This window comes from Apus apus, chromosome 3 (genome assembly GCF_020740795.1).
Source record: "Apus apus isolate bApuApu2 chromosome 3, bApuApu2.pri.cur, whole genome shotgun sequence".
NCBI classification, from domain to species: domain Eukaryota; kingdom Metazoa; phylum Chordata; class Aves; order Apodiformes; family Apodidae; genus Apus; species Apus apus.
The window spans coordinates 25,588,744-25,609,773 of NC_067284.1; the positions used below are offsets into that span (position 1 = coordinate 25,588,744).

A 21,030-nucleotide genomic window follows, 5' to 3' on the forward strand; every position below is an offset into this window, starting at 1 on the left:
TAAATTTAACAGGAGATTGTTCTGCTTCATTACTTTTGAAGTTGTTGAAGATGTACAGATCAGAGGGTACATTGATAAGGTGGCACCATAAGGAGAGCACTTGGAGGGTAATAATTAAAATCTGTATGCATACTAGGAACTTCAGGTTGATTACAGTGGGAATTCAGTGCAGTAAACTACACCATATACAGCAACAGGATATGTATGAGGCCAGGTTATTCTGAAAAAAAAATATAAGCTGACATTTCAACATAATGATTTTTTGCTCTAAAAGTTAAGAACAAAATTCTGGTTATAAAAGCCAATGTACTCTGAGATTCATTAACTGCTACGCCAAAGAAATACAATACTGAATGCTAGTGTGGCAAAATAAAGATCTAAAAAATGTGGTAGTTAAATATTGTTAGTACGGATAACAATATCAGCAAAGATACAAATTAAGGGCTTCAGCATACACTTAGAACTAGCACCAACAGGAGCCTACTAAGTGTGCAGCTCTCTTGAGGATTCTTTATCTTTGTCATGGTATATAGTCATGTTAGTAGTAGTAGCCTCTTCTTTTAAGTGCCATTTGAAAATAACAAAACTAGTTTTCGGCAAAAGACATTTCTAAAAGCTAAATTTAAATAAAATGAACTTTATGACCCACTGAAATACCCACTGGATTTCTTTCTTATAAAGGACAAATAAAGCAGAGTGCAATTTTGACAGGAGGTATTCAAGTACTAAATTATTTATACTGTACTAAACTTCAAATATGATGAGGAGAAATAATAGACAGACTTCAAAGGTTGGCATAGCAAAAAGGATGTCATAGCTCTTCGGAGTAAAACATAGGAGCAGTAAGTTAATATAGTGAGCTTTGTGCAGATAAGTCTACAATTGTCAAAGCCTGACCCCTTTAAAATAGCATTGTCAGAACAATTAACTTCAGGGGAAAAAAAAAGCAAATTCATAATGAGTGACAGTGAGAGGAAAATCCTTTCCTCAGTCCTGAAACAGGATACATTTGTTTATCAAGTGAATAGACTCCTAGTGCATATTTATAATATGTATAACAATCTGAGGGGAAAAAAAAAAAAAAAGGAAAAAAGTATATATGTGTAAAAAGTTAACACTCTTGAGAAGATTCTTTAAATTGAAAATGTACATAGTTTGGGAAGACACAGAAGGTGAAGGAAAGGTCTCACTGGATTGCTTTAAAAGCTTTTTGTTTTGGAACTACTTAGTTGATTGTTCTTACTTAAGTACAGAAACTTTTGTCTTGAAGCTCTAACAGACACTTGCAATCAACTTACAAACAATCCAGAGATCCCCTATGTTTCATTTTCCAAAATTAATTGCTTACAGTGACACAATAGCACATTATTTTAATTTTCTTTTTATTTGAGTTACTTAAATACACCCATTCTACTCCTGTAACTCTGAAATCTGACTACCATTTGCAACGTACTCGAATTCACAGAATCATAGAATATTTTGGGTTGGAAGAGACCTTTATAGGTCATCTAGTCCAAGCCCCGCCATGGGCAGGGACATCTCTGGAGATATTCAAGACCTATCTGGATGCAGTCTTGAATAATGTGCTCTAGGCAATCCTGCATTAGCAGGGAAGGTGGACTGGATGATCTCTAGAGATCCCTTCCAACTCTGACAATTCCATGATTCTGTGACCTTCAACTATTACCAGGTTGCTCAGAGCCAACCTGAACGTGAAAATTTCCAGGGATGCAGCATCTATCACCTTTCTGAGCAAGCTGTTTGTCACCGTTTGACTCAGGTTCAAGAACAATGCTCTCGGTCCCCTCTCCCTCCCACCCAGGTAGGGGAGGAGAGAAAGAATTGAAAACTGAACTACACAGCTTTAATGAAACACCAATGATAAAAGACAATATATACAATATATACAAATATGTTCAGACATGTGCAAAAGCCTCTCACCTCCCCCCACCCCCAGCAACTCCCCCAGCATCTCCTGAGCTGTGAACAGTCCTGAAAAATCCCAGAGCTACTGGAAAAATACAGAGTGATGAGGGTCAGGAGAGCTTGACCCTGGGGGTTGATGGTGATGGATGGACGGAGTCCTCCCCGGGCGCCGGCCATGGACAGAAGAGAAGGGAAGAAGAAGCAGGAAGGAAGTTGTCTTCTGTGATCTCTGACCTTCCTCTGAGCTTACGTAGATACATGGAATGGAATATCTCTGGCCAATTTTGCTGTCTGTCTAACTCAGCCTCCTACGAGGGGGTCATATATCTCCCCGTAATGTCTAAGCTGGCAGATTGAAGGTGCAACCTTGAAGACCCAGCAGTTAGAGGAACATTCCACTCTTATCAGTCTTTGTTGGAAGGCTCTGTGACTAGTTAAAAGAAAGCTTGCTGAAAGAAAAAAAAACAAAAAACAAAAAACAAAAAGAGTAAAAGGAAAATTGGCTTCATCCTGGCTAAAACCAGGACACTGTTCCAGTGTTTCAACACCCTCATTGTGAACAATTTCTTCCTTATAGCTAGTCTAAATCTTCCCTCTATCACATTGTCCTGTTACAACAGGTCTTAGTAAGAAGTTTGTCCCCGTCTTTATTATAGGTTCCCTTTAAGCACTATGAGGCTGCAATAAGGTCTCCCTGGAGGTTTCTTTTCTCCAGGCAGAACAACCCCAACTCACATAGCCATTCCTCATAGGAGAGGTGTTCCATCCCTTTGAATTCAAAATAATCTTTTTAGTTTGCAATTTTATCAATATTTTGCAAATGGGAAAAGAACAAATGGAAAAATTAAAGCATTGTATTTTGGATCTAATTGATTTACTGAGAATATAAATTTAAGTAAACAAAATTAAGCTCAAATCTTGCTTCATTCAGCTTTAGTTTTTCATTTATGCAAAGAGAGATGTATAAAAATACAGTGTTGTTTTTTTAAAAAATTATAGTTTTTAACTTTGTATCACTTCTTTTTTTGAAGAAATTCTTATTAGCAACATTTGGAAAAAAAATGCCATTTGTCAAAAATGTAAAAATAATTATTAGAAAATACCAACACTTAATATTTATTCTTTAAAATATGCAAATATTTAATTATATTACCTATTTTATTTCATTAATCAAAAAGGGTCTATCTACCCCCCCAAAAAAATGAAGTACCATTCCCAGCTACAGGTCCCAGATAACTTATGGGAATGGCATCAATCATTAGTATATTAGTATGTATTTTGAATTGAGCAGTAAAACAAAGCCAGACAGCCTAGCCTGTGCAAAACAGATAATGGAAATCTGCAAAGGTATGTAGGTATTCAAAATTTTACTGTGTACCATATGCCACATTTGAAGCTTCACACATTCCCACAATAAAGTTCTAAGCACAAATATCCGTAGTCTTCCTTACAGAAGGAACACTGAGCACTACATAAACTGTAAAATACACTTGCAACGTATTTTTTAGATACCTCCCCATTGCTGCAAAGCAGGAACATCCTGTTTATACTAAAGATTGATCTATTAAAATATTTGCTAGCATATTTTCTTTTGCCTTGAGGCCTTTGCTTAAAGTAGTGCCACCAAAAAGGGTAAAGTAGATTTTTTTTTTTTGTTTTCAGCTGGCAATACTACTGTAATCCAATTTGTAAAAACGTTAAAAGAAAGCTTCAGAAATTTATTTATTTCCCCGCTCGGGCAATGTTTTTGCATTGCAGGGCTTCTAAGCCACTTGTTATCATTCCATTTCCATTTACACTGGCTTCATTTAACTGATTTTTGTGGAGGTGCCCCTGGTACTGTAATAAAAAGTGAGCCTGTAAAGCCTAGGGAGGTGGAAATACGGGCAATTTTTCAGTTATTAGTGGCTGACCTGTGAAAAGAAAAAAGAGTCCTCTTCACAGACTTTTTCCTCTGTAAACTCCATTTAATAAAGGCATAAAATGCCATTTGTGTTTCTTTGATAGGGTTTTGAGGTTTTGGGTGTTTTGGTTTTGTTTTGTTGAGGTTTTTTTCAGATGAAGAGTTCTGTACATTTTTCATTTCCAAAAAATTCCCAAGTGCAATCACAAATATAATCTACAGCTTAATGGATGATGTATGATAGATTCATAAAACAAAATTTCAAATAAAATTCATCCTTATTCTGAAGTTGACTCAACTGCTCATTGCTGTAATGTTGATCCCAACGTCATGTAGATCTCTCTCTAAACTTATGTGAAATAAAAGATCACTGTATACACTGCTGTGTATTGTTTGTTAATATAAGGTTCAGCAGTGCACCTCTCCTTGTTGGTTCCTCCACTCCCTGCATCAGGAAGTTACCATTGATGCACTGCAAGAGCCTTCTGTACTGAGTATTCCTAGTTGTATGGGCTTTCCAACAAATATTGGGGTGACTGAAGTCACCCATGAGCACTAAGCACTTGTGATCTAGAGGCTACTTCCAGCTGACTGTGGAAGGCTTCATCAACATCTTCTTCCTGGTTTGGTCTTCTATAGTGGACACCCACAACAGTTTCACTCATATTTGTGTGTCCCTTAATTCTTATCCACAAACTTTCAACACGTTCTTACTTCCCCTCTTAGTAGAGCTCAATGCACTCCAGTTGCTCTTGCACATAAAGAGCATCACCACCACCTCGCCTTATTGGTCTGTCCTTCCTAATGAGTGCATAGCCATCCATGACAACATTTCAGTCATGGGAGCTGTCCCACCATGTTTCAGTAACTACAATAATATCACAGCCCTGCAGTCTAACACAGATCTCCACCTCCACCTGCTTATTCCCCATACTGCACGCATTAGTATATAAGCATTTCAGAGAGAGTTGAACACTTAGTTTTCACTCTTGTGGGATGGCAGGCTTTCAGATTCTCAAAAATGCTAGCACACTGCCCCACAAATGCTGGGCCACTAGACACAGGGGTCTCAGTAGCATGTCCAGTTACATCCCCCTCCGCCTTCAAACCTAGTTTAAAGCCCTGTCAATCAGCCCCACAGTCTCTTTTGCAAAGACTCTCTTCCCCCTTTGAGAAAGATAATTGCCCATGGGATGTCAGCAAGTGGTGCTGTATAGGCCGTCCTGTTGTCAGGAAAGCCAAAATTGTCTGATGCCACCAGCTACAAAGGCACCTATTGACAGACTGTATTTGTCTGTTCATTCCAGTGTCACTGCCTGCAACTGGAAGAAATAGTTAAATCAAAAATAATAATAAAAGAAAGGTCAAAATCAGTAAGCTTGCAGATTCTTTCTGCTTAGTGACTGAACTCGGAGAGTTTTGGTTATAGGACACCTTCTGGACTTTATGGAGGGAACTTTTTTGATTGTTCCCCCTTCCTTTACTAGCAAAATATTAATTTTATAAATTCTGCAATTAATTCGTAGTTAAGCTGAAGTCACAGAAAACATCAGGATGTTCATATGACCATACCATGGAAAGTGTGCATGTATTTAGCTATATTAAAGTATTGAATTAAAAATAACCTATTTCTTGCCTACTTAGACATGATTATTGAGATTGTACCTCTTAAATTGCAGAAGAAAGAGCACCCAGGTAAAAAGGTAGCCTTTTGTGTAACTTTAGTGCCACTCTAATGAGGTATGTATACCTTAACTGCCTCTAGTTAGCAGGATGGAAGAGCACCTGATGTTAATTGATCAAATGAGAGATTAGGGATCAGCTGAGGGGGTTCCAAGTTTCCTGGGGTATAGGAGAGACAGCTGGTGGAAGAAGTCCTGTGGCCATCTTATAGGAAATCTTTGAAGATAGTTTTGTAGGGAATGGGAGACTGGAAAACCAGTTTTTGGATGTTGCTGTGAGTCTGTGATCTGAAAGAACCTGAAGAAAGCAGCAGTGACGACTTGGGACTGCTGGAGTCAGAAATGTGAGATTGTTAATTAATTATTTTTCTCTTTGTGCTGGAAAGGTGCGGAAACAAAGATAATTCCTGTGCAGAGAACTGGCTGTGCTCTCTGAGCTGAAGTTCTACCTGTCTTAGTGTTTCCTGTAGTTTTTTTAAGGAAACAGTCAGTGTTACCTTAAACTTGAGAAAAGCCACCAATGGAATGAAAAGCTTCACCTTGAACAATCTGAACAACTTGTTTTATTAGTCTTCTTTTCTTCTTCTTTTTTCTTTTTTCTGCAACTTAAAGAAAAAAGTTGAGGCTGGGGGTAGGGGATTATATATATGTATGTATTTCTATATATTTGCCCTACCTTTTGTGAAAGAAAATAAGCTTTAAGTTATAGATCTTGTGCTAACCTTATAGTAACTCCTCATTCCTTTATGTAAGATACGGTATCTGAGTGAGGTTTTAAATCTTCACTTCCTGCAGGCAACAGAATGGATGTAAATAATTAAGATTAGCCTTCTATGATTTCCAATGTGGCAGGCCACAGCCTGGTTGGATGGAATGGATACCCTGGTCTCCTGGCTTTATGTACCATTAAGAGTCTTAACCTGTGGGGTACTCTTTTTCATTGCTGATAGCAAGTATAGACAGAAGTTGGCTGCCATGGATGGCATAATGATAAACAGGGGAAATCCCTATAGAAGTTTTAACACTGTGTTCTTCTGGCTCCTGCAGGTTGTATAATGAGGCAGATAAACCTGCGATAGCATAACCCATATGAGTAGTTGCAGATGGCTTTCTTTGTGATTTTTCCTTTATTTTTTTTTCTTCCCCTAAGCTTCTTTATTATTTCTGGCATTTCAAACAGTGAGCTTTGCTCCAGGAGAGCAGCTTATGGCAGTGGAAAGGGCAGATGAAAATTCTCCAAGATTTGGGAAATAAATACTACAAAAATCACTTTACATTGATTTCTTTTTGAGTATACCTTATTGGTGGCTACCATTTGCATGACTAAAGACTTAGAGGTTTGAATAGCTATATAATTTACTCATTTTGGTGTGTGAAAAAATAAATAAATTAAAGTATCCCTTTACTAGGAGAGATGCAATTCTATCTCTGAAATAAATCTTATGGGGAGGGTGGGAAATATCCAATCAATCATGAGCTAGAAATAAATCCTGTGTAATTCTTTGAGTCTTGAAGCTGCCTTTACATGCATCTTTTATAATTATACAAATACTAACTGGATTATTCTGAATTACCAGTCTGTGGTTTGAACTAAAATTTATCTGTAAGAGTAACTTTGAACTTTACCCTTACAACTCTAATATTAAAGGTTTTAGATTTTTTTGAGAGTTGGTTTTTTTTTTCAAGTAGTTGTTTTTTAGGAAAACAAACAACAAAAAAGTTTTTCTTATCAGCTTTACTTATGTCTAGTTACTGTCAACTTCCAACTCTGAACTCAAAGCAAAAATTCCATGTCCTTATATGACTGAATACTAAACGTGCTCATAGACAATTAAGACTGCTTTGTTCTTAACTGTGTTGTGCTCTCAGATGATTTCAGTTAGTGAAGTACAAGCTGTTGGGAGACTTAGCATGTTACAATTTGCCTTTGGTTAGAGATGCACTTATTCAGTCTTCCAGATTCAAAACCAGGAACATGAGTGTTAATTTATCTTTTTGCACCTGGCAGAACTTTAAAACAGCACCTTTCTGTCTCACCTTTATTTATAGAAGGGAGTTTAGGAACTTACGTGGCTTCATAAAAGGTAATGTTATCGATATGTATCCTGTAATTGTGTTCTCATAGCATTGCTGCTACTTTCTGTGGAATAACTGGAGTTACCACGTTTGTGCAAATTACTGCAGTAGCTTCTCTTCTGTCCAGATATGTTCAGTCAGTTTAAACGGATCCAAATTATTAATATAACACACTGATGATTATTTTACTTTTTAATATATAAAATTGAGGTGCATTTGAACAGTTGATGCTTTTGAAGTGGTGTCGACAAGCTGGGAGCAGGTGCAGGTGCCGCGGGGCTGCAGGTGGGGCTCTGTGAGGAGAGGCCGGGACTGCCTCGGGCCTGACGCAGCTGGTTCCAGCCAGTTCCAGCCGGCCCCAACCGCCCAGCACTGGGCACAGGTGAACCCTGAGCCAAGGAGGTGGCAGCTTGGGGAAATGCATCTAAGAAAGGGGAGAAAATGCCACAGAGGTGGGGAGGGAGCAGAAAGTGAGAGAAAATAGCCCTGCAAGCACCAAGATCGGGGGCGGAGGTGCTGCAGGTGCTGGCGCAGATTCCCCTGCAGCCTGTGGAAAAAACCTCTGTGGAGCCGGTGGGTATTTCCCGAAGAAGCCGCAGCCCGTGGAGAGCCCGCACAGCAGCAGGGTAAACGTGTGAGGGGAAGGAGCAGCAGAGAGGATCTGGCAGGACTGACCCCAGCCCCATTCCCTGTCCTTCTGCACCGCCTGAGGGGAGAAGGAGCTGGGAATGAAGGAGCGAAGTAGAGCCTGGGAAAGAAGTGGGGGAGGGTTTTGATAAAATATCTGTGTTTCTTACTCTTTCAACGTATTTTAATTGACAGTAAATTAATTTTTCCCCAGTACAAGTCTGTTCTGCCCATGACAATAAATATAATCTCCCTGAATTTATCTGGATCCAGGAGTGTTTCCATCTTATTTTTTCTCCCCCTGTTCTGTTAAAAGAGGGTCAGTGAGAGAGTCTGGCAGCTAGCCAACCTCAACAGGCCACAAAGGCCTAAATAAATAAGGAATAAATGTTAGGAGTCCATAGAGTTGGATAGCTTTTTCTTCAGATGCCTAATACTGTATGCATTTATTAACTATTTGTGGTATTGGATGTCTACAACATGGAAGAGGGGGTTTGCCAGATTTTTGCTGACAGTACAGTTTAGGATAATTTCCAGTTAAGACAAATATGAGATACTACCTTTTGAACATTATTGGTGTGTTGTAATTAGTATTCAACTTCTGTGATCTCCAGAAATACCTCAATTGGTAGCCAAAAACTTAAGTTTTTAAGGGTAACCCTTTGACTTCTCTGCACTTAATCAGCACAAACATTGACGTGTCACCCACCATAAAACTTTGTGTATTATGTGGTATGGTACGTTTGATACAGAATGATGTTATGGATCTCATCTGCATAAAATGGTAATTTAAGTATGTAAAATCTGAAAAAGTGTTACACTGATGACAGAAGGCTTTTTTTTGTTTGTTTTCTGTGGCAGTTTATGACCTGTATCACTTCATGGTAAAATGGGCGAAATGTTAGGTTTTTTTCCCTATACTGATTTTGAAGAAGAAAAAAAATTATCAGATTTTGTCATTTTCGTATGGTTTGCTCAAAATTGATTTTGGGGTAATTCATTGAAACTTAGACTTGTTGTTTACATTTGAATAACATTAGTCCTTTTGGCTAATAGCTTTTGCAGAAGACATCTACTAGCTAATTTCAGGCCAGAATGTTTTGTCTTGGGCAAAGAGATTCTACTTCCTCTGAGAAATTTCTGGAACAAGCTGTAAAGATGTATGAGTGGAGCCCGGTGTGAGTGTGTGTATATTTTCAGGCAAAACTAGAAATATTTTAATAGGTCCAAATCTCCTTTAAATTATAATAATTGGTCTTAATAGATTTTATTGGCCTGATTTGCAAAAAGAGTTTAGTCCTTATGGGTGCCCCACCCCCCCCCCCCCAAAAAAAAAAAAAAAAAAAAGTTTTGGGTTCATTTATTTTTTTGGTGCATAAATTTACTAAGAATATTTGTTAAACCTGGATAAAATTTTGTCACGTATTGTAGCCTGAACTACAAAATCAATTAGGATTACAGGCTGCTGTAGGAATAAATAAACTAGCAAATAAAATGGTGAAAATGCTTTTAATCTCCTTTGCAACTGCTCATTGGTTTTGGCAATTGTGAAATCAGTACATATTCTTGTTAAAGTGGTCTGCTCATATGAGACTCTTCATGCTGGATAGCTGTTTCCGATAGAGCAGTTCTGGAAAGCTTCATTTGACCATTTCAACCATGAAAGTGGTGCAAAATGTTTATTAAAAAATAATCGAGTTTTTGGGAACAGAAATGTAGTAATTCTCATTGAAGGGAAGAGGAGCGAAGCTGTTTTAATGTAAAGGATGTCTTCAAAACCCCTGCAAACATCAGTTCAGCTTAAACCATGTCTGAAGGCCTGTCGGTTTATACATGAACAGCTGGGATTGGCTAAAATTTCCTACCTACACTCAGCAGAGGTTCAATCCCTAATAAACTTATGCAAAGAACTTAACTGGGCTGATCTTCTGTATTTACTCAGAAACTGCTGAGTGTACTGATTTTTCTTAGAGCAGCTGGTTGTGATAGGGACTATTAGAGAATCATCATAGGATCACAGAACGGTTTTGGTTGGAAGGGATCTTAAAGATCATCTAGTTTCAACTCCCCTGTGTGGGCCAGGACACCTCCCACTAAGACCAGATTGCTCAAAGCCCCATCCAGTCTGGCCTTCAATGCTTGCAGGGATGGGGCATCCACCACCCTCACACTAAAGAATTTATTCCTGATGTCTAACCTAAATCTCCCCTCTCTCAGTTTAAAACCATTACCCTTTGTCCTATCACTACATGTCCTTATAAGTTCTTCCCCAGCTTATTTGTAGGCCCCCTTCAAGTACTGGAAGGCTGCTATCAGGTTTCCCTGGAGCCTTCCTTTCTCCAGGGAGGAAGACTATGCTTGTGCCTTCCTTATGGGTCATGGATTCATTGAAGGATTTAATTTGGGAGAGATTGCAGTTATTTGATCTTACCTCCTACTGATATCAGAGCCAAGTCTGAAAATAATTAATGCTGCTCAAGGCACTACAAGTTTCCAGTATCTCCAAGGAGACAGCTATCTGATCCTCTCTGGGCATCAGTTCTGTTGTATCACTGCCATCTTTGGTGGGTTTTTTGGTGTTGGTTTTTTTTTTGGTGTGATAGAAAACTGGAACTTGATGTTGCACTTTGTTGCTTTCCTATTGTTTTTGCACTTCCAGAAAGATCCTGTTTGTTCTGGGTTTTGTTTGTTTGTTTTGTGTTGTGTTGTGTTTTTTTTTTCTATACTGCTGTAATAAGTAGCCTAAAACAGCAGTAAGGTTCACCCTTTAGTCTTCATCTTTTAAGGGCTCAACCAATATATTACTTCAGCCTTTTCTTGTACATAATTTGCTACAGGCCTCTAATCATATTTCCAGCCACTCAGAGGACTTGCTGCACTGTTTAGTACCAGGAAATACCAGAATGTGCCCTGCCAAGTAGAGGCTGGAGAATTTCTATGCAGTGCCCGCTAGAACTATTGTTACACTATTGGAGGAAAAGAAAATCATAATATAGGTATAGATCTTATCACTAGACATGGCTGAACATTAAGATCTGTGAAATGACAATGGAGAATGAAATGTGTGATTGTTTGTAGTTTTGTTTTGGGTTCTCCTACCCCCCCAAGCAGAGGTACTGTATACTGGTGTACCTCTGTTTCGATATTACAAGTTCTGTTTTTTCCCTTGTAGACAAGCCAAATATATTCCATCTGTGGTTAGAAAGTATTGATATGTATGTATTTTGTGCAGATAATTACTAGTGAAATTTGCACAAGTAGCAATACTTTAACCTTAAAGTATTGCCGTATTCTCAGTATGCAGTAGTGCAAGTTTATCAAATGACAGTTTTCTTAGCAGAAGGACTGATTCAGCTGCCTTAGAATAAATGCTTCTCTCTCTAAACAGGCTCCCTTTTTGGTTGCTGTAAAGGCCTACACATTAATTGCTTAGATACATTTCCAAAGTAAAGCAACGTGTGAAGGTGTGTCATTTTTCTGCATGATGGAATAAATGTGCAGAACCCATTGTCATTCATGAGCTATAGCTGCCAAACAAAAATGTTTGTGAGGGGGGGAAATTACTTGGTAAGTTTGCAGTGTTTTAATTCTGGAAATGTCTGAAGAATAATAATCCAGATTTTAATCTGCTGTTTAGTTTTTGTTTGCACTTGATTGCATGGCATTTGGTCTCACTGAATTTATAGAATTACTATGGAAAGATGCTTTCAGAAATATTGTGAGCAACAAGGCTACTCTAGAGGCACCCAGGTAGCTTGCTGAATGACAAAATACAGAATTTTTTCTATTTGAGATGTTTTCTTAATATTTTTATGGCATTACTGTATTGTAAAGACCCTGAAAAAATATATTTCAAGTTGATATGCTAATTCCTTGAAGTTTACCTTGTATTTCCTTTGCCCTTTGTCTGTAAAACTTTCAAGTGCAATGATTTAATGTATAAAAATATATTTATTCCTTTAATGTGAGTTGCAATGTTAGTTACCTAAATAATAATCTCCTGGTATTTTGTGGGACATATAATAGACTTAATTTTATTGAGCAGATTTTAGATTTAGATTTTTGAGCAGATTATTGAGCATATAACCTGTATTTTAGGACCTATACTTCTTATCAAAGCATTTAGGTCTGGAAATCATCACAACGGCTCAGGATGTCCAGTCACTGCTCAGATAATTTCATTTATAGGAACCAAATCCATACCAAGTGAAGCAAACCCTGCTCAGGAATGAGGTAGCTAAAGCTGTATAGCTTTGCATTGATGTAACTGGGTTTTTTTGTTGTTGTTGTTTTTATTTATCTCTTCTATATAGTGCAAAATGTTGAGGCTAGCTGCTTTTATCTTTCTGTCACTTAACATGACTTTCCTTCCTTCCCCTACAATGCATGCTAGTTTCCTATATTTCAGCAGAAGTGCTGAATCCAGTAAATATTGTAGTGCTAACAAAAAACAACCAAAACCTTAAAAACAGAACTCTTCTGAGTACCTTTTCAAAGAAGAAAGAGATATGCAAGTAAGATCAGAAAGTGCATACCCTAAATTAATAATGAACTGTCATGCAATACACTCCAGATCTAGGGCAGTAGTGATAACAACTATATCTTATTAACTAGAACAAGAGGCACATTTCTCTAAAAATTGCAATGTCTAGTCAAGGTGAGAGAGCATAGAGAAGTCTGTATATATAAGATGTGGCAAGCCTCATGGTAGCTCTGCAGTTTGAGGCTTGAGGGAAAAATTGACTGGTTTATTTCTGGAATTGGAGTAAATGAGGTGGAAAAGGAGTAATAGGTTGACAAGTACACAGAAGGTGAAAAGACTAGAGCAAATGGCTAATTAGCACATGGTAGACAATGTTGTTTAAAAAAAGGAAGAAACTGCAGAAAGCTTTTTGCTGAATTATGCTGCCTTGACTCTATTCCTTCATTTGTATTTAAAGCTCTCTTCACTTTAATCTCTGACTCATCCAGGTCCCTTCGTTTTCCAGAGCTCAGAATTGGAAAGAGATGGGAACAACCTGACTGGTTTAATTCAAGCATGGAGTGCCTTTTACATGTTTTTATATATGGGAGTAGTCTTAAATAAGAGTAATTTTGCAAAGAAATTCTAGTTTAGTGATACAGCTGTACCACTATGTTGTTTATGGTTATTTATCTTTTACAGTTCTGCCGGCGGCGAGGGAAGCAAGCAGTCCAGAATCAATGTGATTGATAAAGCAAGCTTCGATTTATTGAATACACAGTGTTACTTTTATACCCTTTTCCAAACCTACATGTAGTGAATTCATTGGATAGTAACCACGCATAGTGAGTTCATTGGATAGTAGCTACTTGTAGTGATTTCACTGGACTGCAACTACTTGCAGTGATTTTACTGGATAATAACACACATCTGAGTTCCAGGGTTCTTCCTTGTTTTCTATCATTCTACTTCTCTACCTTGTCCTTGAGTTAGTTTAAGCTAACAGAGATTGTTTATACTTGTGTTAGGCTAAGAAAAGAGATTGCTTGTACAGCTGCTGTTTGTGCCACACTCTCAAGGCCTCTCGAGGAGATAGCAGGGGCCCATGGCCCTGCTGCTCAAGCCATTCTGCAACACAGTTCCAGGTGCCAATTAATAAACTAGAACGTAATTGCATCATTGTACAGTATGTTTCAATGGCAAGATTTTTTTTTTAAGACATGGATTGTCTTAACCATCAAGATTAAAAATATAAGCATTTTTGAAGTGGGATTTTTTTAATGAGCTGTTCCAATGTCTGAATTGAAGAAGCCAAGGATGTTTCCTATTTTGTCCTGTACCCAGTGGATCACATATTTATATCACAAAACACAGAATTTAGCTAGTGATGTGTTCTGACTGTGTAGTTTTGTGTTTGTGGGACAGTAAGGGTATCTGATGTCTTACTGATGCAAAATTAATCGTTAAGAATCCAACATCTCACTAGTGTCAGCCAAGTCTAATAATTTGTCTTTAATGGTACTTCAGTAAAAGATGTAAACATTTTTTTTTCCATTTGTTTTAGCCCCAACATGAATGAAAACTTTTATTTAGGGAAATTATCTTAAAATCAGTATTGCAATGTAATTCTAATTTATCCAAGATTCTATTTTGTAAGTAAAGGTAACACTGCTAATAAAGTAGGAAATGTAAGGTAGCTTTTCTGAAGCTGTTATATGGAAGCATTGTGTTTTCTGCTCAGTTAATTTGTATGACGTTGAATCTATGATAGTCATGTTTTTTCTGGAGCAGCAGCTGGAGGGTGGACCAGTCAAGGGTTGGGTATATACCTCTATGTGTCCTAAATTTACAGTCTTCAACTTGAAATGAATCCTATAAAAAATTACTTGTTTTCAATAGATAAAATCAGGTCTGTCTTTCAGTGTTAATCTGTTGAAGAGTGTACTGATGTGGTAAAATAGGAGGGTTAAAAAGCTCAAGAACACGTTTGAAATTTTGCAGTGAATGTTCAGAGATTTCATTGGGGTAGGCACCATAATGCACTGGCAGATCTGATGTAGAAATATGATGCTCATCATAGTGCTCATCATACATACTGATGTACTTTATTTTAAAAATAATAATAATATCTACCTTTTTATTGCACAGGTTATCTGGATTTCAACTTCCATCATCTATTGTGAGCACAGGATCCATCCTCTCCCTTTGTTTCACCACAGATTTTGCTGTCAGTGCTCAAGGCTTCAAAGCTATCTATGAAGGTAAGAACTCTTACCCTACTAGGTCTTTATTCTACTTGATGCATGTATTTGATGTTGAAACGTGATATTTCAATTTTAATTGTTTGGAGTTTGAAACGTTTGTGAATACTGTGTAGGTTTTTTGTTGCGTATTTCAGTACTCGTAAAACTGGAATAATACCATTTCCTTAATCCTTTGAGTTGACAAAAGGCTTTGAGATCTGCAGCCTTTGTTTGGGAAGGTTACCAGATACAGTTGTATCATGGCCGTTGCTTAGCACTGTTGGATAATGCGCGTGTTTTGAATGTAACTTCAGGATTGCTTTCAAACTTGGTGTATGGTGGTGTTTTGTGGGGGTTTGTGCATTTTTTTAAATACTTTTGTTATTTAATGGAAAACACAGGTCTTTGAGTAGTAGGAGCTGCAGGCAGCTCAGTTTCAGATTATTTCTCAAATGCAAAGCTATGTTTTCCCTGGTTTTGTAGATATAATCCTCTCTAGAAAGTGTTTATTCTGGAAGAGCTGCCTACAGCCAGTTGAGTGATATAATTTAAAAGACATATTTTTACCAATTGGATTGCTGTAGGAACTCTGGATGAGGAAAGTAGTACGGTTTGATTTGAGTTGTTTGCTAGGACTAAGATTTGCAAGTGTGTAAATCTATTACATTGGTCACCACTTCAGGAAAAGTCCAAGTAACTGAGATATCACAGGTGTCTTCAAATCATTGGTAAACTTTGATCGTTTTTTTCCCAAAACCGTTCATAGTCCCTTGAAAGTTTACCTTGCTTTCTTGACAATATCTAAGTGTACTCCATAGTGATGCATATCTTCGTTTCATATTTGATTTAATGTTTTGAAATTACAGTGGCTTTAAAAGTATCTTTTGAATTCGGTATTCTCATTGAGAGAGTTACCTAGGTGTGAAAGGCATAGGAGGTGTTTCGAAGCATAGGACGTGTTTTGAAGAACTCACACTTTTGTTTTGAGCTTTTTCTATTAGAGATGGGCATCTCAGCAGTATGGCTTTCCTTGGTAGCTATTAGTCCCTTCCTTTTTTGCCCAAAGCTTCATTACCTGGTAAGTCAGTTATTCAGTCTTTTTTTAACTGAGATGAGGGCTGTGAGGAAAGGCTAGGAAAGTTTCCTTTCACTAGTGTTTTATAAGCTTTAGTAGGTAAGCTTGAAGGAACATCAGAAATCATGAACATGCTAGGAACTGTTATTACCTCAATAGGAAGTTGCTTTTTACATACCTGTTATGCAGGTATGTAAATGTCTAGCAGGTGCATACGGTAGCATATTTCCTCCTTTTATGCAATCCGAGCAGTTTATTTTCCATACTGAAAAAGAGTGAAGAATGCTAAAGGATGTCTCCTTACTGTCATCTTAAAAACACATGCAGAGCCACAGGCTGTAATATAATTACACTTCCTGCTGGCCTACTTTCTTGTAAAAAAAACCCACCAGGAAGAGCTGTAATTAACACTGACAGGTAGCATGGCTCTCTGGTTAATGACACTGCCCCCTTTCAGATTTAGTGCTGTAAACATGGCATTGGCCATGAGCTTTAAATTGACTTCAAAATATGAATCCAGCTCCAGAAGAAATGGTGAATGTCACTCAAGTGACAGCATTTCAGTGTACAGACAGGCAGTGGAGACTGGAGGTTCGGGACAGATCTGTAGCAGTGTGGGATTAGGTGATTTTTGTGAAGGCTCAGGGTGATTTCTGCTGTAATGGCCAGTTGAGTTAGCAAAGTTAAAGAACTGTAACTGTTCTCTATACTACTTGTTTCAAATAGGCAATTTATGGCTCCTTAAGTTTGTGCATATGCAGGTGACCAATTTCTCTGGGACAGGAGAATGCAGACCAGATCTTACTAGTCACTGGAAGTCTTTATAATAACTCTGGGAGCTAGGTATCCGTAACTAGTTTGTTTTTACTGATTGTATCTACTTATCCTTGGTTCTAGCCTGCTCGTACATTCTTCTCTTGAGCAAGTGAATTACTGTTCAGTGAGAAGTGTGGGGAGCAGTTAAGTGCAACTGACTGTTGCCATCTAAAGAGTTTGGGACATTGGGGTTATAATGCAGAGTTTAATAAATACTGTTTAAACATGTTAATTGGAGAGAATATTTAACTGCATGTCAGCTGGCATGGAAAGTGTGTTTAAAAATAAATAAAATTCTGGGTTTTTTTAATGGTACCTGGGGGAGTAGTATGTAACGAGTTCTTGTGTAGAAGTATAAACGTCCACAATGTTTAAAGCTTAAGGAATTCTAACAGACTGGGAACAAGAAAAAGATATTGATTAAAAGAGCTATGTATTTTAGAAGTAGTGAGTTAATTTCATACAATTTGTAGATTTATTTAATCTGCTAGATGATTTATTGACCATTGTCATTGCTGTTGGGTAACAATTCAATCTAAGTTTTAAGCAATGGGACTGGGGAGTTGAGGGATATATCTTGTGTCTGTAATGTGTTGTGGGTGTTTTTGTTTTTTAATTGCCAGTCCTTTTCATCATACAAAACATGTTTAGGCTTGGTGAGGGGTGTGTGGGAAGAACAACAAAGTACTTGTGACTTGTGCCATTTTGTTTCATTCACTGTTAGAATCAGTCTAATTTCTATTTTCTAGAAATGAGATTAGAAAACTGTTTATTAAAAAAAGTGCTTTGAGGGCTACACGCAGAAGTAAAAATTCAGCATTGCTGTATCATTGTAGTAAAGTTGGAAATACAGAAAAAATGTTCTTTAATAGCAATATCTGAAGTGTTACACACAGGTATACTTGAGTAATGCATGGTAGAATTCATACGTGGTCTTCTACTAAACTAGTGTGTCCTGCCATTCAGGGAATCCAGTTGTCAAGTGCAAACATTCAGTAAAAGTAGAAAAGCTTAACTCAAAGTACACTGTTTGTCATCAGTGTAAAATGAAATGTCCTGGATTTTAGCTTATATTTTGCTACACTAGTGTCTGCCATTAAACATGGAGTTACCTTCAAAGGTTGACAATCCTTGGTTCATTTTAAGCTTTCTCAATTTTTTGTGCATATGTAACTGTTTTTATTGTTTCTAACCATAATCTGTGATGCAGAATTGGTGGATAGTGTGTAAACAAGCCAGATGTGCTGGACTTATGTGCTAGTACCTTTTACTAGACCTCTGTTCTACAGAGCTTCGGCATGTCCCTCCATCCTACCTGCCTTCAGGGCATACTTCGTTTTTTCTTTTGTTCTTTCAATTCTCAAAGCTTTCTGGTCAAACTCGGCATTAACATTTATATTGCCAGTTACAACATTCTACCTTATGCATCATCCCTGAAGCTTTGAAAATCCCTTTCAGCATCCACAGCAGAAGGTAGTGATGCACTTGCACAGTGTCAGGTCTTTGAAGAAATTTTCTTTTTTTTTCCTTGTGCTGTTTCTATTCTCCCTGAGTATTTGTTATTTGGTGTGTTTTCCCTTTTTATTTTATGGTTCAAAACTTTGAACTATTTAAAACAAACCAAAAACTGAAAAGCTTCCCCAAAAAACTTGGGAACATTAATCTTTTGTATTAATCTGAGTTTACCAAGATAACTTTCCTGAGACTATCATTTTGCAGTCATGATGGACACAGTCAAGATAACAGACCTCTGGATTCAAGTTAAGGTTTCTCATTTTTGTTTGTTTGTTTCCCTCAAGTACCAAAATACCTCTTCTGCATGCTTTTAAGAATCTCCTTTTGACTGGATCTGACAGTGCTTCCTACTTGTTGTTCCTGGGTCTAACTGTATTAGTTAATAGCTGTGTAGTTCACTCAACAACTGTGATACAGTGGTAAGAGTAGGTGCTCCATGGGAGTGGACATGCTCAACGCAAACAGAATAATCTGAGGCCAATATTTCACTTTGAGATTAGGATGCCGAGTTGGAACTAGTCTGCATAATGATCCCCTACTATACAGTGTAAAATGGGTAGTCTCCTGAATCTTCTACCATTGCTAGCTCATCTCTATGGTTTAGTCATATAGGTGCTGTTTTATCTGTTAGGTAACTGTTTTATTGTTCCAGTGACCTGAGGCTTTGAATATGACTCTTGAACCTCAGTGGATTAGCATATCCAGCTCTGAAGAGGTCCAAAAGATAATAATGAATAACTAATGATTACATTGAGAGCTATGCAGTTCTTTCCATGTTCTGTTGCTTAGTTTTTTTGAAGGATTCAGTTAACTGCTCTCAAATCTGTAACTATTCCCTCCTGTACTGTGATGTCTGGATAAACAAGCAGTGATTAAAATTTGTAGAGTTTAATCTTTTTAAATGTTAGAGGCACAAACAGCCTTTTTTAGCATTCTTTTTTTTTTTGTAAGAAAGCAAAACTAACATTAAAAAAACAGTAAATGCTGGTGGTATAGTAAATATAATCTTGCAGCTGTACACTTTTAACTAGCCATCTTAACATTAGCCGTAACATCTGTTAATAGACCAATACATTTTGTTTCCTTAGTTAAAAAATTCTTACGGTTTTGGTAGTCTGTTATTTTCAAACTGAGATTATTTGTTAAGGCTTTAAGCAGTGTGTGTGTATACACATGACGAAGTAAACCAAAAGCTTTAAATGAGAAAGCACAAAGTGAAATCTGATCATTTCAGACTGAAATTGGTATTTGCATCTGTTTGGAGTGAAAGTAATTGTCTTCTGAGGATAACTTTGGATATAGATTGTCTCCTGAAGTCTTTAAAAAGAAACATTTTCCCTTTCTCTAGCAGATATTCTTAGAACAAACATAATCTTGGAATGATACAATCTAAAGGACTGTGATGACATACAGGAAAGATCATAATGCAGTTAGAAATCAAGCTGGTATTTTGTGTGTCAAAGCAAATCTCGGAGCAGAAGAGGTCTAGCTGTGCTGTGGGAGTTCTATAGGACTTCTGATTAGCTAATATAGGAATCAATTACTTAGGTGTCAAAAGAGTTAACTTTAATGATAACAGCTTGTAAGTCTACATGTATTCAGAAAATGTGAGAAAAAGAAAACGGATGTTTTGTGGGCAGAGATAGATAAAATAGTCTGCTTGTGCTCTGAAGTGTATGAATAGATGTAAAACTAACATGCTAAATTTCTGGAGAACTGAATTTGGTCAGTAGTGGTGTTTAATGACTGCATTCTTGTATGCCTTTCCAGTCTTTCATGTATGAAGGGATTGTGCATAGAAATGATAATTGTATTTAAGATAATTGTACTGCACAGCTTTCTTAATTATGAGAAATCAGAAAACTGGAATGTTATTTCCTAAATTTCTTAAGGGTAGAAATTTCAGAAGTTGGAAGTTCTAGGAAATTATTTCCTGGAAAAAAAGTACTGTAATTAAAGCTATTGTGATAGAATTAACCCTACTTGAATTAGAAGACATTAAAAGTAAAATTAAATGTTGCAGGACTCACTATCAACCATTGAATTTTGTATCTAAAAGGAGAATAATTTTCTAAGAGCCTTGCCTGTCATATTTGTCCAATTATAAGCTATGTCAGCTGTTTGCTGCTTTCCAGCTCTTACTCTAGAGTAGCTCGGTCCCTAATGCAAAGACAGCATTTGTATGACTGGTAGCCCTTAGAAAGGGAATTAGACATTTTAAGATACATTCTTGGAACTGTGTTTTTGATTGTCTCCAATTGTGGAAGTAAGGGATTATTTTGTGCCTTCTAGTGACCTGTTGATCCATGTAAGAACCATTGTGTTAATTATTCCTGGTTCATGAACCAGTAACAAACCTGATATTGATGGTTCACACATTGTAACCTTCCCCCTCAAAACAGTTACTTGTGCTCCTGTTTGAGATCACAAACCCAAGAGGAAAATGATTTGGTAAAAGTGGGATTCCTCTAGGAAAATATGAAGGAGTTGTTCCTCTCTGCTACTATGAGGTGTCAGTTCTAAACTAGAAAATTGCATTCTAATATGGAAAACAGAAGTGGAAAGTCAAGAGTCTTAACAGGATTGTTTCTCTCCTCCTTTGTATCCTAAATAACTTTAAACCATGGTTTCATTTCATTGCTATTGAATCTTGAGATTCTGGAGAATGTCATCTACATCCTAACAGATTGTCATCCTAACTATGC

The 21,030-nt window shown here is 37.3% G+C and overlaps 1 protein-coding gene across 1 annotated transcript in view; it reads left to right on the top strand.

Moving 5' to 3' along the window:
* The window catches only part of CSMD1 (CUB and Sushi multiple domains 1), a 1,033,138-nt gene that overhangs the window by 325,658 nt on the left and 686,450 nt on the right, over positions 1-21,030 (top strand). Inside the window, exon 3 of the mRNA XM_051614951.1 lies at positions 14,825-14,937. Within this exon, the coding sequence (XP_051470911.1) occupies positions 14,825-14,937 (113 nt within the window). The remainder of the gene's footprint in view (positions 1-14,824; positions 14,938-21,030) is intronic.